At 37.7% G+C, this 20,120-nt stretch overlaps 1 protein-coding gene across 2 annotated transcripts in view; it reads right to left on the reverse strand.

The window, feature by feature from the left end:
* MICU2 (mitochondrial calcium uptake 2) overlaps positions 1–20,120 on the reverse strand; it is a 212,795-nt gene that overhangs the window by 115,546 nt on the left and 77,129 nt on the right. For both annotated transcript variants that reach the window (XM_008692135.2, XM_040621386.1), the window contains exons 3-4: positions 15,519–15,550; positions 15,330–15,405 (exon numbers count right to left, since the gene is read on the reverse strand). In XM_008692135.2, the coding sequence (XP_008690357.2) occupies positions 15,330–15,405; positions 15,519–15,550 (108 nt within the window). The remainder of the gene's footprint in view (positions 1–15,329; positions 15,406–15,518; positions 15,551–20,120) is intronic.

Here is a 20,120-nt window from a genome sequence, read left to right on the forward strand (position 1 = left end):
GAAAATTTTTCTGACTGCACCTTCTTGGTGTCATTTCACATGTTCCTCTAACTTCTACATTTTCTATAAACTGGTATTTCAATCCAGAGGTGTGCTGAGATTCAAGTTTGATTTTGGCAAGAATTCTTTTTTTTTTTTTTAAAGATTTTATTTATTTGACAGAGATCATAAGCAGGGGGAGCAGCAGGCAGAGGGAGAAGGAGAAGCAGACTCCCCACTGAGCAGGGAGCCCGACACGGCACTTGATCCCAGGACCCCAGATCATGACATGAGCCAAAGGCAGACACTAAACCGACTGAGCCACCCAGGCATCCCTTTGGCAAGAATTCTTAATAGATGGTGCTGTATACTTCTATCAGGAGGCCAGAATAAAAATGTTTATAAAAAATGCTAAATACTACTGAGGGACAATGATAGTGTAAGTTACAGATTTTGGAAATATGTGAAATCATTTCTAGAGTTTAGACGATCAGAGATGTCTTAGAGGAAGTAATTCTAAAAATGGTCTTCAAATGTATGGATGAAAATTTTAATCAAGAGGTGTGGGATAATATATGAAGCTGAATATGAAAACTAAAATATAAAAATATGAAAATTAAAAAGTGACTGTCAGAAATAACATCTATGTGAAAGAAGCAATGGGAAATAAGGCCACTATGGTAGCCTAGACATGAGGAATAAAGGCCCGCAGAGGGTGATGGCAGTGGATTTGCCCTACTGGTTCCCAATCAAATGTAACACACAGACTCAAGGCCCAAGCTCAGAGCAAGGCAGGTTAAGGACTTTATAGCTAGGTAATTCAATGTTTTAGCTACAGGTAACTTCAGGTACATACTTTAAACGTTTTTTTAAATGACTTATATTTTTGTGCATACTTATTGGTTGTTTTTACTTTGGAGCAGGTGTACTTCTTTTTAATAAAAAAGCCCACAGTAAGTCTTCCGATATTTTTCCTTAAAAATATTCAGTTTATAAGGAGGGAAAATAAATTAAATGTGTTTTGTCATTACCTCGTTACCTGAGAGAAGTACTCTAATGTTAGTTGGAGGATCAAAGTATTGCATTCCTTGGCAGACTCAAAAAAGCGGAATAGCTTTTTTTTTTTTTAATTTTCAAAGGAATACGGCAAAGTGAAAAAATGGCCAAACTGCTAGACTGACGTGGGCTTGGTGCCAAGAGGAGGCCTCACTCTTCTCTACAGACAGGTACACGTCCTCTACAAGGGGACTTTGTGAAAAAGAAAATTCCAGTGTCTTTCTTTGAAATGCTTACTTAAATAAAAAGCTTGAATAAACAGAGTTGAGACAATGTAAAAACACCACCTACACTCTCAAGATAGATTATAAACAATATAGTTCTACAACAGCATTCTAGGCATCTGCCCTCTGAAAATGCTTTTAAGGAAAACTGACACTTCAGAATATAGGAGAAACAGTTTAATGTATATATTTCTTATACTGAATTGTAAAGTAAATGCTGTGAAATGGTGATGTTTTAAAAGTGCACGTTATATAGGTGAAGCATTTTAAATAATTGTGTTTAAAAATTTGTTAATGAATCCTTAAGGAAGGGCCATCAGAAGAGATGACTAAATTCTGTTATTTACTATGCTTCTCTACAAATATTTTAAATTTGGAACCATTCCAAAATATGACTTGCTCCTGAATGCAATTTTGAGAACTGTTTCCCAACAAGAAATTAACATATCCATCATAAGAACATATTTATATATCTTACAATGTATCTTTTAATTTATATTCAGTACATCCTTAAGGACTGTATTATATTGAGAATTCTGCTCAGTTCAAAAAAATGCACAATAGTTATAACATTTTTCTTTATAATAATGCATGGTGGATGAGTTATTTTATTTCAAGGATATACTACTATTTGCTAGTTAGCATATAGTATAAATTTTGACAGTTGTTTTATGTGGTAAAATGGAATATTTTAAATTGTTCCCAATGTAGCTAAATTTTATATTCTTTTCAAGTGACTTCATTAATATCAACAAAGAAGTACATGTGAAAAAAGTGAATCTGCTAAATCTCTCCTATATAACGTTCATATTAGTGTCTTTTCTTTGAGCTGGAAATGTACAATTCAACTCATGTATTTTGGAGTTTCAGAGAAAAACAGAAGTAACTGTTAAGACACCCCTCACGATTTTTTTCTTGATCTGTTTCCTGTAAATTCTCTAGAGGTGGGGAGAAGAAAGGATGAATTTGATAAATACCTAGGAGGCAAAATTAGGAAGACTTTGTATCTGACTGCATGTGAAGAATGGAAATGGCAAAGAGAAAGGGTTCAAAGACATTTCCTGGGTTTTGATGAGATGGGTGAAAAGTAGTACTATCAAATGAAACCAAGAAAAGAAGGCTCTGGTTTAGGGAGAAGACAGTGATTCAGTTTGGGGTATGATGAACTCAAGGAAACAGAGACCCACAGGAAGGCATCTGGCAGCTGGTTTGGATACAGAAGTCTGAAGCTCAGGAGAGCAGCCTGGGCTGGGGACACTGAAGGGGATCTGAGAGTCAGCAGCAGTATACATGGACGCTAAACAAGGGGAGGAGAGTAGTAAGCAAAAGACAGATCTTAGGGAGCACCAATGCTTAATGGGCAGGAGAAGGAAGAGAAACCAATGACAGAAAGAGAGGTACCAGAAGAACTGGGATAAAGTAGTTTCAAAGAATCCAAGAGAACTTGTGGCGCATGAATTTGCCTAATAATAATAAAAAGATCTTTTAGTGACACCGGATCTCAAGGTACGGAAGAGAAGCTTTAGGTATGTTATTGCCACCATAATGGTGGAAATAGAGACTGTTACCTTTCTTTTATAGATGAAGTAGGTGTTAAAGAAACTTACAAACTCCAGGGCACACAGTAATTGTGAAGCTCAGCATGTTCAGCCTGTGACACTTCCCATCCTGAGGGACGGGTGCCCTTTCCCCAGCTACAGCACAGTACAGATGTGTCCGAGGGATGGAGAATGTGAAGGGTTAGGACTGAGGCCCCAGAGCATAGGAAGGCAAGCATAGGAAAGTCCATATTCAGGGAGACCAGCATTTGGAGGAGTTCTTACTCTGCCCTTTCACGGCATTTCTAATTCTTCTTATGTACGCAATCCTGCTGTTCCTCATTTCCCTGTCAGCTGCTTAGTTTTCCTCTCGTTGTTAAGTCACACTTTGAGTTCTGATTTCNNTACAGTCTTTTATTAATGAAGGCTGTTCTTTCATATGCTCCTATGTGGTAGGGACATAGGTTTAAAATTCTCCTCCTGCAGATGCCCAGCGCAAATTATTCCTTCTCACTGACTTTGAAAGGAATGCTATCTGTATTATCTATCCTTGCAGTCACTTATTCCTCCTGGTTCCTCTTAAAGCCTCTCTCTCTCTTTCTCTCTCTAATCATCTCCTTTCCTTTATATTTCATACTAATAACCTCATGCGCTTTGCCTAAAGGAAAAAATATCAAACTTTCTGCTGTGGACTTCCACTTTCTGTTTCTCTAATAGTGCATCACTAAGGGCCCTCCCCTCATCCATCCAGAAATACTGGCTTTTAATGCTTTTAGAAATCTTGGAAATGTACGATGCTCCTATTCATTCTGAGAATATAAATAAATCTCCAGCTATGTAAGGAACAGGGAGAGAGTACTATCCAATAGGAAAATATGTGAGTAGGCTGATGAATTTATTTCTTTGACAGTTAGAAAGGTATATATATAGAGAGACAGAGACAGACATATAGAGATATACATGCCTGTAACTAAAAGTTAAAGAAAATAAAGAAGTTACTGATAATCCTCCTCACTGGCCTCTAAAAACAAACACTCATTTATCTTCCTTATGGCACAGAAGCAGCAAAGCTGGTAAAGATAGACAGAGTCACAGTGCTGCTTCTGGAAACCAGATCCACGATTTCCAGAAGAGACCACACTCTAACAGAATCCTGACTGAATGCCTCTCACGAGGATGCCTCTCTGACTCCTCATCTGCTGATAGCAAAACTGCTTTATGACTCTTGCTGCTGCAAGCAGAGGCTGAATGAAGAGAACAGTGCCCTCAATTTCAAGAACAGAACAAAACCTATTAAAATCCCCCCTTCCCACAAAAGAAGGGAATAAAGAAAACCTAGACATATTTTTTCCTGTCTGAAACACATTATGGAAATGGGAATAACTTTCTATCTTCCTTACAAATCTCACTGTTGCTTACAAGTCTTCCACTATAACCTCTTTCATGGAAGCTCTACCACCATTTGCTATCTTCTCTATACCAAGAAAATGAATGAATGCTTACTGCTCTTTGAAATCTCAACTCCCACATCATACTTTAGGCCTCAAAAATATTGCCCTTCATTTGCCAGATGGCCTCTCACCTCCTTTGGTTTGTTATGTCTTGCCTTCAAACTCCATTATCTCCTATGAGATAGATAGTTTCTCATTGCTTGCTAGGACTGTCAGCTAGGAAGTCAACCCCTTTGTTCAAACTCTCCCCATCAGAATGACTGATTTCTTCAGCTTAGGTGGTTTTGGTTGAATTTCATCAAAGGAGACGGAGAAGAAACCACCAGGATGGTAAAACAACACAAGAAAGTATGGGGTTCTAGAAGCCAAAAGAAGGGACTGGTTTGAGGTGAGAGCAGGTAATAGTGTCAGTACTGCTGGCGTCACGGGTGCCGAGAATACAGAAAATCTTTACTGGATCTGACAACAAGAAGGTCACTGATGGTCTTGACAAGAGTGGTGTCATTGGAGAATGGATGCCAGACTGAAGTGGGCTAAAGGATGACTGGGAGGTGAGGAAGTGAGTACAACACAAAATAAAGAGCTCGGCTATGAAAAGGGATTACAAAATATGGAGAAAACTGGATGTAGGGTCACAGGAGGAATGTTTTTCCTTAAATATGGGAGATGTTTAAGTTATATAGAAAAGAGGAAGGATACAGTGCCCAGAAAGAGAATGTGGCAGGGGAACAACACCAAAGTGTAGAAGTCTTGGGAAGGCAACAGAAGAGGCCGGGGGCAAACGGGAGGCAGCACTATTTCTGCTATTGGGAACAATACTTCCATAACAAAGTGAAGGTGGAGAAGATGGACGTAGTTGCAGGATCAGATGCAGTAGACTTGGAGTCATATTCTTTTTCCTTTATGTAAAGGAAAAAATGCCTTTAAAATTCATTAAATTCCTCTCTGCATAGGATATACTTCATTATGAATTTTACTAATTTTACTAATTATCTTCATGATTGTGAACACAGAATATACGATATTAGATATATGTTCATGTAATCTATGGTAGGGTAGTGCAATTTAAAAAACTGTTCTGTGCTCAAGACTGCCAAGATCAGGTTTACTTATTTACTTCAATTAACTTAATGCATTTTATAGGTCATGTACTTGAAATAATTATATACCACATAAAATATGGTAATACAATGAATAACTTCAATTTAAATAATATCTAGTTCAGGAAAAGTGAAAATATTCTATACGATAGTTGCAGGTCATTATGCATTAAGCTGGTAAAATGTTGGTCACTAGGAGGCAGAAGTTTCACCTAGTGTATTTTAGAAATATTTTACATCAAAAGGAAGGATCTTAGTGAAAAAGATAATAAAATCACTTGCTGATAATTCCATGTTTTTATTCAGGTGTTGATCAATAGTTGATGTATTCTTTCTAAAATTTATGAAAGCATTACTGCTAGCTGGATTTAATTTTGTTGATAAAGTAATAACAATCTTAACTGGGAAGAAGATCAATATAAATTACTGAAAAGATTCAACTGGAAAATATTTTTTAAAAACATGTAGTCTTTGTACTTTTAATTCACAGAAAGGCTAACTCAAATTACATAACAAAAAAGTCAAGGGACTCACTGAAATAGATCAGAATAATTTGTAATTAGTGTGTTCATGTTAACATTAATTAGCGTGGAATGCAATTTTAGATGAGTATCTGTTATGTGCTAGAGAACATTTTAGGCTAAGTGCTACGCAAATGACCACACAGATTTATCCTCTTAAGATAATTTATGGTTTAATTAGAAAATATGAGAGACAGTACAGTGTAACAAAATGCAAAAAATGAGAAAGAACAAGATCTCTGGTGGTTTCAGAGATTACTTGCACAGAGTAGGACAGCTGATGAGCAGGAAGTTGGCAGGTACAGCAGGAGGCATTTAAAGCACTCCTGATGGTGTGGAAGGTTAATGCAGGGGAATGAGGCTTGTGGAGGAAATTCTTTTCAGAAGTGAAGGGTGCTTCTAAGGTTCTTGAAAATGAGTCTGCCTTATAAATACTACAGATTAATCTCTTATCTCTTAGATATTTTTCTCTTAAAATAATTTAAACTTTCATCAGTTTTTATTTTATGAATTTGCCTTAAAAATAACTTTTAATAAAATTCCTAAAATTACATATTTATATTAGTGATTTATAAAAAATGCCAAATTAACCTACTCCTGATTCTAATATTCTGCCAATGGGCGCCTGGGTGGCGCAGCGGTTAAGCATCTGCCTTCGGCTCAGGGCGTGATCCCAGAGTTATGGGATCGAGCCCCACATCAGGCTCCTCCGCTGGGAGCCTGCTTCTTCCTCTCCCACTCCCCCTGCTTGTGTTCCCTCTCTCGCTGGCTGTCTCTATCTTTGTCGAATAAATAAATAAAATCTTAAAAAAAAAAAATTCTGCCAAAAGGTCAACATTACTCTAGAATTCTCCCCACCCTTCCTTCCTACAGGGAAAAAACACTCGAATATAAAATAACTGAGTTTATATTCACAGACATTACTCAAGTTTTCACAATTGGTAATTACAGTATTTTTGTTCAAATCCCAAAATGTGTTCAGAAAGTACCTGTCATGAAAGGATACCTCATAGCTGGAACTTTGACCTAACTATCAGTATTTGCGATTTAAATGTTTTCCTAAAATCTTCTCTGAAGTGCCAAATTAATTACATTTCCCTAAAATCTGTATTAACTACGATTTAAAAGGCATTATTTATTTTAATTTATAAACTGACTAATAAGAGGCCAAGATCCAGTTAATACTAAAATCTTAAAAAACATATAGCAATTACAATACTGCTACTATTATCAGTTATAAATTTCCAATGTGCCAGACACATAGTAAGGAAATGGGGACTAACTTGCCCAAAATCACACAGATAACTAATGGAGCTGGGAATCCAAACTCAGCTTGAAGCCCATGCTCCTAATCAGTTTAAGCAGATACTATAAACATTAAAAACATCTTATTTTATTATATACTTTCAACAATTCCATAAAGGCAGGCATTACGATCTTGTTTTATTTTTATATATTTTTTAAAGATTTTATTTATTTGAGAGAGAGCAAGAGAGTGAGAGAGAACATGAGCAGGGGGCAGGGGCAGAGGGAGAAGCAGACTCCCCACTGAGCAGAGAGCCCGATGCTGCGGACCTCAATCCCAGGACCCTGGCATCATGACCTGAGCTGACGCTTAACCGACTGAGCCACCCAGGCGCCCTACTATCTCGTTTTAAAGATGAAGTGAGGATGAAGATTAAGTAACTTCCTCAGGTCATAAAACCAGGAAAATTTTGAATTTAAGTCTGCTGATCCAGACCATACCCTCTTATTCACTACCTAGAGACTACTTCCCAGTGAACTCCCACTTAAAGTAAGGAGATTTTTAACCTCTTTAAGTACACAGGGATGTTCTGGTGCTTACTGGAAGGAGTTAGGTAAGGGGTGGGGTGGAGTGGTGTAAAGATATTTAGACAGTCTAGTATAAGGCACTAATACTTGTAGAATATAATTCAAGTTTATGTAGTCCGCTATATACTGACCCACTGAAGTGAGAGCAGGAATTGATACGAATAATAAGCAGTTTGATTGCTACCGACTTCATGGAGTTGGGGTGACAAATATTAAACCACCCTTGCAGCCTGGGAATAAATTCCACTTGACCGTGGTGAATAATCCTTTTAATGTACTGTTGGGTCCTATTATCTAGTATCTTGCTGAGAATTTTTGCATTCATGTTTATTAGGGATATTGTCCTGTAATTCTCCTTTTTAGTGGGGTCTTTGGTTTTGGAATCAAGGTAATGCTGACCTCAGAGTATGAGTTTGAAAGTTTTCCTGCCATTTCTATTTTGGAATATTAGAAAAATAGGTATTAACTCTTCTTTAAATGTTTGGTAGAATTTCCCTGGGAAGCTACTTGGCCCCGGACTTTTGTTTGTTGGGAGATTTTTGATTACTGACTCAATTTCTTTGCTAGTTATAGGTCTGCTCAAATATTCTATTTCTTCCTGTTTCAGTTTTGGTAGTTTGTATGTTTCTAGGAATTTATCCATTTCTTTTAGATTGCCCAATTTGCTGGCATATAATTTTTCATAATATTCTTTTATAATTGTATTTCTGTGGTGTTGGTGTGAGCTCTTCTCTTTCATTTATGATGATTCTATTTTTTTGGGTCCTTTCTGTTTTCTTTTTGATAAGTCTGGCTAGGGGTTTATCAATTTTATTAATTCTTTCAAAGAACCAGCTCCTAGTTTCAGTGGTCCGTTTTACTGTTTGTTTTTTGTTGTTGTTGTTGTTTGTTTATGTATCATTTATTTTTGCTCTAATCTTTATTATTTCCCTTCTGCTGGCTTTAGGCTTTATTTGCTGTTCCTTTTCTAGCTCCTTCAGGTGTAAGATTAAGTTGTGTATTTGAGACTTTTTTTTGCTTCTTGAGGTAGGCCTATATTGCTATCTACTTCCCTCTTAAGATGACCACTTTTGCTGCATTTTCATTTGCTTCCATATATATATATTTTTTTTTAATTTCTTTTTAATTTCTTCTTTAATTTCCTGGTTAACCCATTCATTCTTTCTAGGATGTTTCTTAACCTCCATGTATTTGTGGTCTTTCCAAATTTTTTCTTGTGGTTGATTTTAAGTTTCATAAGGGTTGTGGTCAGAAAATATGCATGGTATGATCTCAATTTTTTGTATTGGTTAAGGCCTGAGTTTTGACCTAGTCTGGAAATGTTCCATGTGTACTTGAAAAGAATGTGTATTCTGCTGCTTTAGGATGCAATGTTCTGAATGTATCTGTTAAGTGCATCTGGTCCAGTGTGTCATTCAAAGCCATTGTTTCCGTGTTGATTTTCTGCTTAGATGATCTGTCCATTGCAAGAAGTGAGATGTTACAGTTCCCTACTGTTATTGTATTATTATCAGTGAGTTTCTTTATTTTTTTTTTATTAATTGATTTGTATCTCCCAAGTTAGGGACATAAATATTTACAATTGTTAGATGTTCTTGTTGGATAGACCCTTTTATTATGATATAGTGCCCTTTGCCTCTTGTTACAATCTTTGGTTTAAAATCTAGTTTGTCTGATTTAAGGATGGCTATTCCAGCTTTCTTTGGACGTCCATTAGCATGATAACTTGTTCTCCATCCCTTCACTTTCAGTCTGTAGGTATTTTTAGGTCTAAAGTTGAGTCTCTTGTGGGCAGTGTATAGATGGATCTTGTTTTTTTATTCATTCTGTCACCATGTCTTTTGATTGGACCATTTAGTCCATTTACATTCAGAGTGATTACCGATAGATAAGAATTTAGTGCCACTGTATTACCTGTAAAGTTGTTTCTGGAGATTTTCTCTGTTCCTTTCTAGTCCTTGTTGCTTTTAGTCTTTCTTTCCCGGTTGACAAGTCCCCTTTAATATTTCTTGCAGGGCTGGTTCAGTGGTCACGAACTCCTTTAGTTTTTGTTTGTCTGGGAAACTCTCTATCCTTCTATTCTGAATGACAGCCTTGCTAGATAAAATATTCTTGGCTGCATATTTTTTCCATTCAACATGTTGAATATATCATGTCACTCCCTCCGGCCTGCCAAGTTTTATTTTGTTTTAAAAGATTTTATTTTTTGAGAGAGAGAGAGCGTGCAAACGGGGGGGGGGGGGGGGCAGAGGGAAAAGGAGAAGCAGACTCCTTGCTGGGCAGGGAGCCTGATGTGGGGCTTGATCCCAGGACCCCGGGATTATGACCTGAGCCAAAGGCAGATGCTTAACTGACTGAGCCACCCAGGTGCCCATGGCCTGCTAAGTTTCTGTGGATAAGTTTGCTGCTAACCTTATTTGTCTTGCTTTCTAAATTAGGGATTTCTTTTCCCTTGCTGCTCTCAGGATGTTTTCCTTATCTCTGTATTTTACAAATTTTACTAAGATACATTTTGGTGTTGGCCTGCTTTTGTTGATTTTGATGGGGGTCTCTGTGCCTCCTGGATTTGGATGTCTGTTTCCTTCCCCAGATTAGGTAAGTTTTCAGCTATAATTTCCTCAAATAAACCTTCTGTCCCTTTTTCCTGCTCTTGTTCTTCTGGGGCTCCTATGATACAAATGTTTTTATGCTTTATGGAGTTGCTGTGCTCCCTATGTCTACATTTGTGATCCAATATTTTTCTTTCCCTCTTCTTTTCAGTTTCATTATTTTCCATAATTTTATCTTCGATATCACTTATTCTTCTGCTTCTTCCATCCTTGTGGTTATTACATCCAGTTGGTTTTGCATCTCAATTATAGCATTTTTTATTTTGGCCTGACTAGTTTTTAGGTCTTTTATCTCTGTAGTAAGGGACTCCCTGGTGTCTTCTATGCTTTTACCAAGCCCAGCTAGTATCCTGATGACTGTTGTTTTAAAATCTGGTTCAGGCATCTTACTTAGATCTGTTTCAATTGGATCCCTGGCCATAACCTTTTCTTGTTCTTTCTTTTGGGATGAATTCCTCCATCTTGGCATTTTGTCTAGGTCTCTGTCTTCCGTGTGTTAGGAAAGCCTGTTATGTTCCCTGCTCCTGAGAATAATGGCCATATTAAGAAGAGGTCATATACTGTCCAGGGCCTGGCACTTTGGGAAGTGTCTCTCGTGTATGTTGTGTGCACCGTGTTTTTGTGTTTTGGCTGCTCTTTCCCTCAGGTCAGTCCTATGCAGAGTTTCTCCTTGCCTGCTGTGGGGAGTGTTTGTACCTTGTCCAGTGTGTAGTGAGTTTTAACTAGTTCTGTTTTGGTCTGCTTGTTAAAAGAGGCTAGATCCTGTTTCCACTAGAGCTGAAGCTTTGCAGAGCTCTATGGTCAGTAGACTTGGTGTGTGTGTGTGTGTGGGGGGGGGTGTTTGTGCTGGTCTTCTGGAGGAGGGGACCCAGTGCTACTCTGGCGCTCAGGCACACTTGCCTTAGTAAAAAAGCATGTGCAGGGTGGCAGAGCTTGGTGTAAGTGGCTCAAGCCTTCACTGTGGGCACTATGTAGCTCACTGAAGTCAGATCAGGCTGATGGGCGGGGAGAAAAATGATGTCAGCCGGCTCTCTCCTCTCTGGAGAGGGGAGTCTGTGCCCACCACTGTGATAGGAAGCTATCACAGAAAAGCTATCAATCTCTTCTTGTGTGTCCCAGACATGCCTCAGATCCCTGTCTTCACCCTGTCTGGGTCTGAGCCGCCTGCCCACTTGGCAGCACTGTGCTCCTGTGTTTTATCTCAGGAAGACTGTCTGGATTTCAAAATCCCAAATTTTAGGGACCAGGCATGGCGCAGACCCACACTAATCCTCTGGGGAAGGGTCTTGCTGAACTGTGGCTGGTGCAATTTGTTGTCCCAGAAGGGCAGTCACACGAACACATAGGGGCTTGGAGTTTATGGTAAAGCATAACAAAACGTCGGCGTCCAGGTTAGCTGCCCTGAGCAGGTGCCTCTGCTTCTATGCTAATGAACGGGGCAGCTCAATGCTGCCTGCCAGTTCTTTTGTCCCCAATGAAGCAGTGCCACCTCTCCCAAATGCACTCTAAGAAGGGGAACTGTCTTTCCCAGTGTGACTCAGACCATGCTGTCTGGTCCCAGGCTCTGCCCTTTTCCTTCACAGGAGCACCAATATGCCTGCCAGGCTCAAAGGACTTCTGAAACTTCAGTCTTTGAGTTCCACTGCTTGTAAAATCTTGTAATAATCAGTCCCTCTCGTTTTCCCATTCAATGGTGTTGGGGAAGCATTTTTCTTGTGCAATCCCCTGCATGCTTCCTGTTTGCTCTTTTGCGAGCTCTCTCTCTCTTCCCCCTCTCTCCATGATCAGGGTTCCCTCCCCTCTGAGCACCCACGATTCTTTTCTCCCCCAAATGACGTCTCCGTACTTCCTACCTTCCACAATGTGGCCTCTTATCTCCCTCTAGTTTGTGCAGTTTGTTCTCTCAGTCCTCAGATTGATTTGTTGGGTGTTCAGAGTGATTTGATATTTATCTAGCAGTGGTCAAAGGAAAAGGCAAGCATAGGGTCCTGCTACTACTCTGCTATCTTTACTCTTCTTCCACTAAATGCTATTTGTAAATTGTATATGACTTTGGGCAGATTACTTAACCCCTTTGTGCCTCAGTTAACCCAGCTATAAAATGGGGGTATGAAATGAAGGTAGTTTCTTCAAAGGAATGTTGTAAGGATTAAATGTAGTAATACATATAAGAGGCTGAGTATAGTATCTGATACATAGGAAGCCTTCAGTAAGTATTCGTAGCTATTAAAATTGTTGTTGATCATGTATGTGTGTTTATTTAGGAAAAACTTATAAAACAGCACTGGTGAGGTCACTCCCCTGGGTGAGTCCCTGACTGACCACTCCTTCTCAAGCTTTGTAAAGGGCCCCTTTCTTAAAACTGAGCTGTTTTATCTCAGGGCCTCTTCTCTTCTAAGTGCTTCCCGCATGGTTGCATCTGCAACTGTGGCTTCAAGTGCCATTTAGATGGCTGACAATTCTTTTTTTTTTTTTTTTTAAGTTTTTTTTTTTTTTGAGAGAGAGAGCAAGCATGAGCAGGGGCAGAGAGAGGAGAAGCAAACTCCCCTGCTAAGCAGGGAGCCTGACGTGGGGCCCGATTCCAGGACCCTGGGATCATAACCCGAGCCAAAGGCAGACGCCCTACTGACTGAGCCATCCAGGTGCCCCTAGATGGCTGACAATTCTTAAATCTGAACTCAGTTTATGTCCTAAACTGGACTCTAGTCCTCTCCCTATGATCCATGTATCTTGGTGAAGTGAATGGCATAATCATTCACCTTGCTGATCAAACCAGAAATGTGGGCACCATACACGATTCCTTTTTCTTCCTCCCCTTTTATATCCAGTCATTAAGTCCTACCAATTCTATCACCAAAATACCTATCAAGTCTATAGTCTTCTCTCCATTTCCACTACCTCTTCTCCATTGCTGTTAACACAAAAGCTCCTACTTATTTATTTTGCTCCCTCAATCCATTCACCGCCCAGCTGCTAGAGTGATTGTTCTAATCTCATTTGTCACTTTCTTACTTTTCAAAGGCAATCCACTCTTCTTAGGATAAGGTCTAAACTCTTTAATATGTCCTGTAAAGGGATATATGATTTAGGCTTTGCATACCTCTCTGGCTTATGTCCTACCATCCTCAGCAGCCTCATCTCCCTTTCCTTTAAAATGGTATCTATCTTCTTTGTTTATACATCTGCATGCTGGTCTATGCTTTATCTTTCCTGACTCAACCAATCTCCTATTCCTCTACTTCTACCCAAGCTTTCCTACCATGCTCTCTGAAACTGTCTTTGCACAGTACACTACCTTTAACCTATTCATTGTATGTGTAGTCTTGCCTTATCCAAAACCTGGATCTCTCTACCAAGGGTACTGGTACCTCCTGCAGACTTCTGAAATGGAGATTATTCATTTTTTTCTACTTCAATGCTAATTCCAGACGTTTTCTCTTCTAACCTCCTATAAAAATCTCTGTGTCTTTGAGGCTAATGCCATCCAGCCAGGCCACCTTTTATTTTTCTTCTTAGTGGTCATCTACCAAAATTCCTTCTCATCTTTCAGTCACTGAAGACTTTAGTATCTGGTTCACTGTCTTTCTCTCAGACAATACCCTATCTCTCAGATCCTTGAGAATTTTTCACTATGTTAACTTTGAAACCTAATTCTGCTTTAGTCATCCAATTCCAGGACCACACCTAGAACCCTGAAAGCAGCTAGAACCGCTTCATCTCTGAAACTATAAATCTAAACACTTTATGACCACAAGTTCTTTTCTGCTCTTGGACTCCTACTACACCTGTTCTTCAACCTCACTGGCAGCTCTCTCGACTGCCCCACTTTCTTCTTTTCATCTCCCTTTTACTATTCTACTTTCTTCTCTATAATCTTGCTTAGATTCCATGGCTCGTTACTTAAAACCTCTCTTGCCCTCAACAACCTTAACCCCCTAGTCTGTGACTCTTCTTCCACCCATCTGCTCAGCAAAATCCTAAATACAGTACGACTGTCCAACATTTCTATTCCTACATGTATTCTGCAGGAAAAGCATCATACAATTGCACTGATGGGTGACTCTTCTTTCATGCCCTACATTATTTTCAGATCCCTTGAGGCTTCCTAGAATTCTATGTTTCTCTGGTCTGGTCTCTTTCCATATCACAGAAGCTACTTCAAATATTCCTTCTCCACACGTCCTACTTTATAAAGAAAATCAAAGCTATCCAGAACAACCTGCTTCTACTTCTTGCCACTAAATTTGCAAATACCTGCATTAAGTACTCACCTGTTCATCCTTTCCTACTGATACAATGGAAAAGCTACGCACTCTGTGGAATACTGATCCTTCCATTTTTGCTGTGAAGACAATCCTTTCTCTCCCATTTTTCAGGATTCTGTCCCATTCATACTTCCTTTCTCTTTTATTATATAATATATATTATATATCTCTTCCTTTCATTGATAAGAAATGTGCTCAAGTCTCTTCATCTAACATTAACCAGCATTCCCCTGGCCTTTTGTCTCTGCCCTCAGCTACTGACCTTTAAATCCCTTTGCTCACACCCATGTCTCTCAAGTGGCCTGAATGTAATTTTCTCTTTCCCTAACACTTTCTCCTCTTGGCTTTTGTGATAACATTCTCCTGATTCTCCTCCACTTCTCTGATCACTCTGCCCTAGTCTCTTTCATGAACACTGCTTCCTCTTCTACTCCCTTAAGTGTTGGCGTTCCTCTGGATCTCTCTGAGGCCTTCTCTTGCCACATTCCTCCTCCCTAGGCTTTAATTAAAATTGGTGTTTTAATAATTAAGTTGTAATCTCTCAGAGAGTTTGAGAAAGTTATTTCTTACTTAATGAGTATTTTATTATGATTTAAAAACATCTATTAAAGAACATAGCATTAAAACATTTTCTACATTGGCTCTCTACTGTATATTTTCTACTATATGGTTACAGACCTCACGACAATTCCTTAACAATACCCTGGTTAAATAAAACAAGTAAACAGAAATTTAACAACAAATCAAAATTACCTTTATCGCCAAGGTCTCTAAAAAAGGTTGATCCACAACGAGCTGGGTGGATTCCTGCCAGTATATCCTCGATATCCTTTGAATACATATTAAAATCTTTAAATTTAATTTATAAAAGTTCATTTTCTATGTCACCAAAAAGAACAAAAAGAAAGGAAGAAAGAATTCTCTCCCACACACACTGCTTACCTTTTTTGTCAGCTTCTTCACTGAAGTTTTACCTACAGCAAAGAAGAAACATTATTTAGTACCCATATTCGTTGGTAAAACTCAACTTCCACAAAGAAAGAAAATCATTTAAAAAACAAAACAAACAACTAAATACTTATAAGAAAATAAAACTTTGGCAATTTAGCTAATATCTTTAGAGTTAAGAGCCAGAGAATTCTAGGTCAACACAAAGACGCTATGGGTTTTTATAAGACCTACTTTTCAATTTCACTCCCCCTACTTTATCTTATCACCATTTTTGACTTCTCTTAGTTGTCTGCATCATAAATAAACTGTCAAATATGATTTAAAAAATCTTGTTGCTTTCACTGATTAAAAAATACACATTCATCTTTTAGGAAGCTACGTTTTTGAACCCTGAAAAGTTCTCTTAAGTTTACAGCCCTCTAGTAAATTTAAAAGTCTACCCAACATGCCAACATGACTATCCATTCTAATGTTATTTTTAATAATTTCCTATTGGATAACAGGGATTCATAATTCTTTCAGGTGTTTAGCCATCCTCTTTATTTTTACATCATTTTCCTCTTGCCCACTATAATTCTAAAGCATTCAGTTGCTTCTTTTGTTGAGATTTATTCTGATGATAGCCTCAAGTCATTTACACATCTAGAATACTGAAAAATGTTTTATGTTGTTTCTTACATAAGCCATATGCATCACAAACTTCCCTTTCTGCTCTCAAGATTATCTTGTCTATGAAGTTCCTTCAGCACAATTACATGGTCTCTGAAAGTTCAGGTGACAGGTTAAAAAAAATGAATACTTTTAGATGTGCCTTTTCTGTACTTTAGGATGCTTAATTTGGACTGTAAATCTACTGGGCACAAATTCTATCATTTGCTGTTAATAAACTGTCAAGATTTTAGTTTTGCATTATTAATGGAAACAGTAGTTGCGAATATGACTATCATTTTTAGAGACATCTATGCCCATGTTTATAAATTTCGGTGTTACTATTTTTGGGATAATTTTAAACTATGTGTCACCAATGATAAAGAACCCTAGATTCTAATGTTAGGTGCTAATAGAGCCTTAGATCATCACGTAGACAACAGTTATCAGCTAAATTACAAACCTAGGGGCTTATGTGAATGTGTATACAGAAACATGCGGTTATACAATGCTAGTAACAAACGCCAGAAAACTATGTAATAGATATATTTTATTTACCTTTGTGTATTCTATTAAAAAAAAAAGAAATTGATCATGATTCACATACCTTAAATTGCTTTTCTTCAAGTCATGTTCAAATTATTCATTACCAGAGGTACTTTTATTTTTAGACAATTAAGGTTACTCCCCAGAGAGATTAATCCTTGTACCCAAATGAAAAAAGTATTCTAGGAAGTGATAACTGACATCTTGAAGGTGACAATATGGACAATAAGTAATAAGATTATTTCTAAGGGGTCTTATATTTGCTTCGTATCTAGATCTCTTTTTGGTCTTTTAAAAATCTTTGTGCTTAAAAAATCCTTCTACTTGAAACTGAGTGAGGAAAGAAGGTTAGCATTTGATTCCCTGCAGCTAGAAGTCTTGATGCCAAATACTTAAGACAGTAAAATTCAATACTATATGAATAAAATACAATAAAGTCATGAATTAATTGATAATATAACACCAGAATCACATGTAAGAATGAAATTGTAAAACCCTATTGAGCCAGATTCCATATCTGTCCTTCCTTTTATGTAGCCCAGTGATTAGCATTTACTATCTGCTGAATAACTGAATAAAATTAGAAAGGATTCCAGAATGTCTTCTTAGACCCCTGCCTTTAAGTGGCTAATAATTTATTATCCTCATCTTATAAATAAAACAAATAAGACTGACTGATGGGCAAGAGGAATTAGGTCACAATATGGGCACTGGGGGATTTTTCTTTTCATCCAGATTTTTTAGAAACAGGTATTAGATGCCTTCAGTTCCATTAAAGTAGTAATTGGGAACCACTGCAACACTTCAGGAAACTTCACAGAACTGAATGATTAGGCAAGAGATGATTATAGAGGTAACACTGGTTATTTCATGTTGATTACAAGTTCTGCTTGGTACCTGAATACATATTTGATTATCAAAAATGGAGAGACTGTGTACGTAATGAGCTTCTCTTGTAAAAAAATATTTTTTCAGGATGGAATCAATAATTAGAAAATAAATTATTTTAGCTGACAAAAAGAGGTCATTCTCTTATACAAAATTCATTTTAAGATAAAAAAAATATTACTCAGCCATCAGAAAGAAAGATTATCCAACATTTGCAGCAACATGGATGGGACTGGAGGAGATTATGCTAAGTGAAATAAGTCAAGCAGAGAAAGACAATTACCATATGTTTTCACTCATTTATGGAACATAAGAAATAGCAGGAAGATCGGGAGGAGAAGGAAGGGAAGAATGAAGGGGGGATAAACAGAAGGGGGAATGAACCACGAGAGACTACGGACTCTGGGAAACAAACTGAGGGCTTCAGAGGGGAGGAGGGTGGGGGGTGTTATATGCAATATAGGATAGGCTGGTGATGGGTATTAAGGAGGGCACATATTGCATGGTGCACTGGGTGTTATATGCAAACAATGAATCATGGAACACTACATCAAAAACTAAGGATGTACTGTATGGTGACTAACATAACATAATAAAAAATTATTATTAAAAAAATTACTATGAATTGAACACAAAATAAAACAATCTAATTATATATCAAATTGAAAAAAAAAAAAAGGAGTTACCAGGGGTGAACATCTAATTTCTCTTGTTTCCTCTTTCTCCTAAGTTAATAAACTTTTCCTTGAGTAGCAGAAGGGGTTGTAGTGTTTCAAATCCAGAACACTAGGGTACGGGATGTCTCACCCAGGTGTGCCTACTTGTATACCACTGGTTCATGAACTGTACCAAGGAGACCACAGATCAAAGTAAGAGGTCCATGGTCTGATCTGTGGTGTGATCAGCCATGACCTTTGCTCTTCTGACAATAATTACAACATCAGGACATATTAAATATACCCAAATATTTTTGGCCACATTTTGCTATTTAAGAATGAAACCCATCTGTACCTAAACTAAATTTTTTTTGTCTGTTTGTTTGGTCTGTCTTTTTTTTTTTTTTTTTTTTTTTTTTTTGGAGGGAGGGAAAAACTCCTGCTTTTCTTTCTTAGGTTATTTCTACTTTCACACACATAAAAAATCATCCAGTCTTTTTATATGCATAGCTATTTCATATATATTCATGTACTCATATATAGAAATGACAGAATGGGAGAAAAACTTAACAGAAAAAAGGTAGAGCTAGAGTTGAGGCTGTAATGTTTTATTATATGAGCATGAAGAATGGAAAATACATTGTGGCTTTTCTTGGCAGGGGAAGGCACAGATCTTGAAGATCTATGAAGCACTACAATGGAATTCTGGCTCAGGAAGAATGTTTTTTAAAGGTCTCCACCTCTTGTAGAGATTCCACCATGTGGCTTTCACTGTTTACAGAGGATTTCTGAAGTAAAAATCAGGAAAAAGCACATCTTGTTACAGGCAAACAGCCATTTTAATACTTAAAATAAGTAAAACTGCATTAAACATATTAAGTATTGTTACAGGTCAAATAAATCTTTACCCAAAATAAAGTTATTTGATGATTCCAACTATAAAAATATTATTAATGGTATGTAATTCAATTTCATTTTGCTGGAGGTAAGTGGACTTTTGATACATAACAATTAGACAACAGAGACACTGCCATCATTTTATATCTTCTGCATGAATATATGGAACAACTTGGCATCAATGTTAGAATTAGTATAAGAGAACTAGTTACTCCAATAATTGCTTGAATTCAGTCATGGCTATTATGGAAACTGAGGGAGAAAATGACACATTAGCAAAACAAACTTCCTCATATCACTAATAAAAGTGATAACTGGAGGAAAAAAAAAGGAGGGCAAATTAAATGGTGCTATTTTCCTTCAACAAAGCATGTGGCTTGGGGCGCCTGGGTGGCACAGCGGTTAAGCGTCTGCCTTCGGCTCAGGGCGTGATCCCGGCGTTCCAGGATCGAGCCCCACATCAGGCTCCTCTGCTATGAGCCTGCTTCTTCCTCTCCCACTCCCCCTGCTTGTGTTCCCTCTCTCGCTGGTTGTCTCTCTCTCTGTCGAATAAATAAAATCTTTAAAAAAAAAAAAAAACAAAGCATGCGGCTTGCTTATTTCTGCTGGAATATTTAAATAGTGAGAGCAAGAGATATCCTCTGGTTGGTATTTCTTCTAGAGGGAGACAAATAGTGATCTCCTAAAATGTATGAAAGTGGCCTACTTGTCAACTTTGCTGAACTGCTCTTTAAATAAATTTAAATTATTTTTGAAGGGAAAAAAAGTGACTCTTTTTTTGCAACCTCAAGTATTATGAAATAATAACATTATACACAACAAATTAATTACAGTTTAAGAGCTGATATAAAGGGGGAAATACAGCAGCTAAGAAACTAAATAATGGGGAGATGCGAAGATAGGGAAAGCTTCTCCAAATAAGAGATGCTGAAGTGAACATCTGAAGAGTTAGCATGAA

This window comes from Ursus maritimus, unplaced genomic scaffold (assembly GCF_017311325.1).
Source record: "Ursus maritimus isolate PB19 unplaced genomic scaffold, ASM1731132v1 scaffold_10, whole genome shotgun sequence".
NCBI classification, from domain to species: Eukaryota; Metazoa; Chordata; class Mammalia; order Carnivora; family Ursidae; genus Ursus; species Ursus maritimus.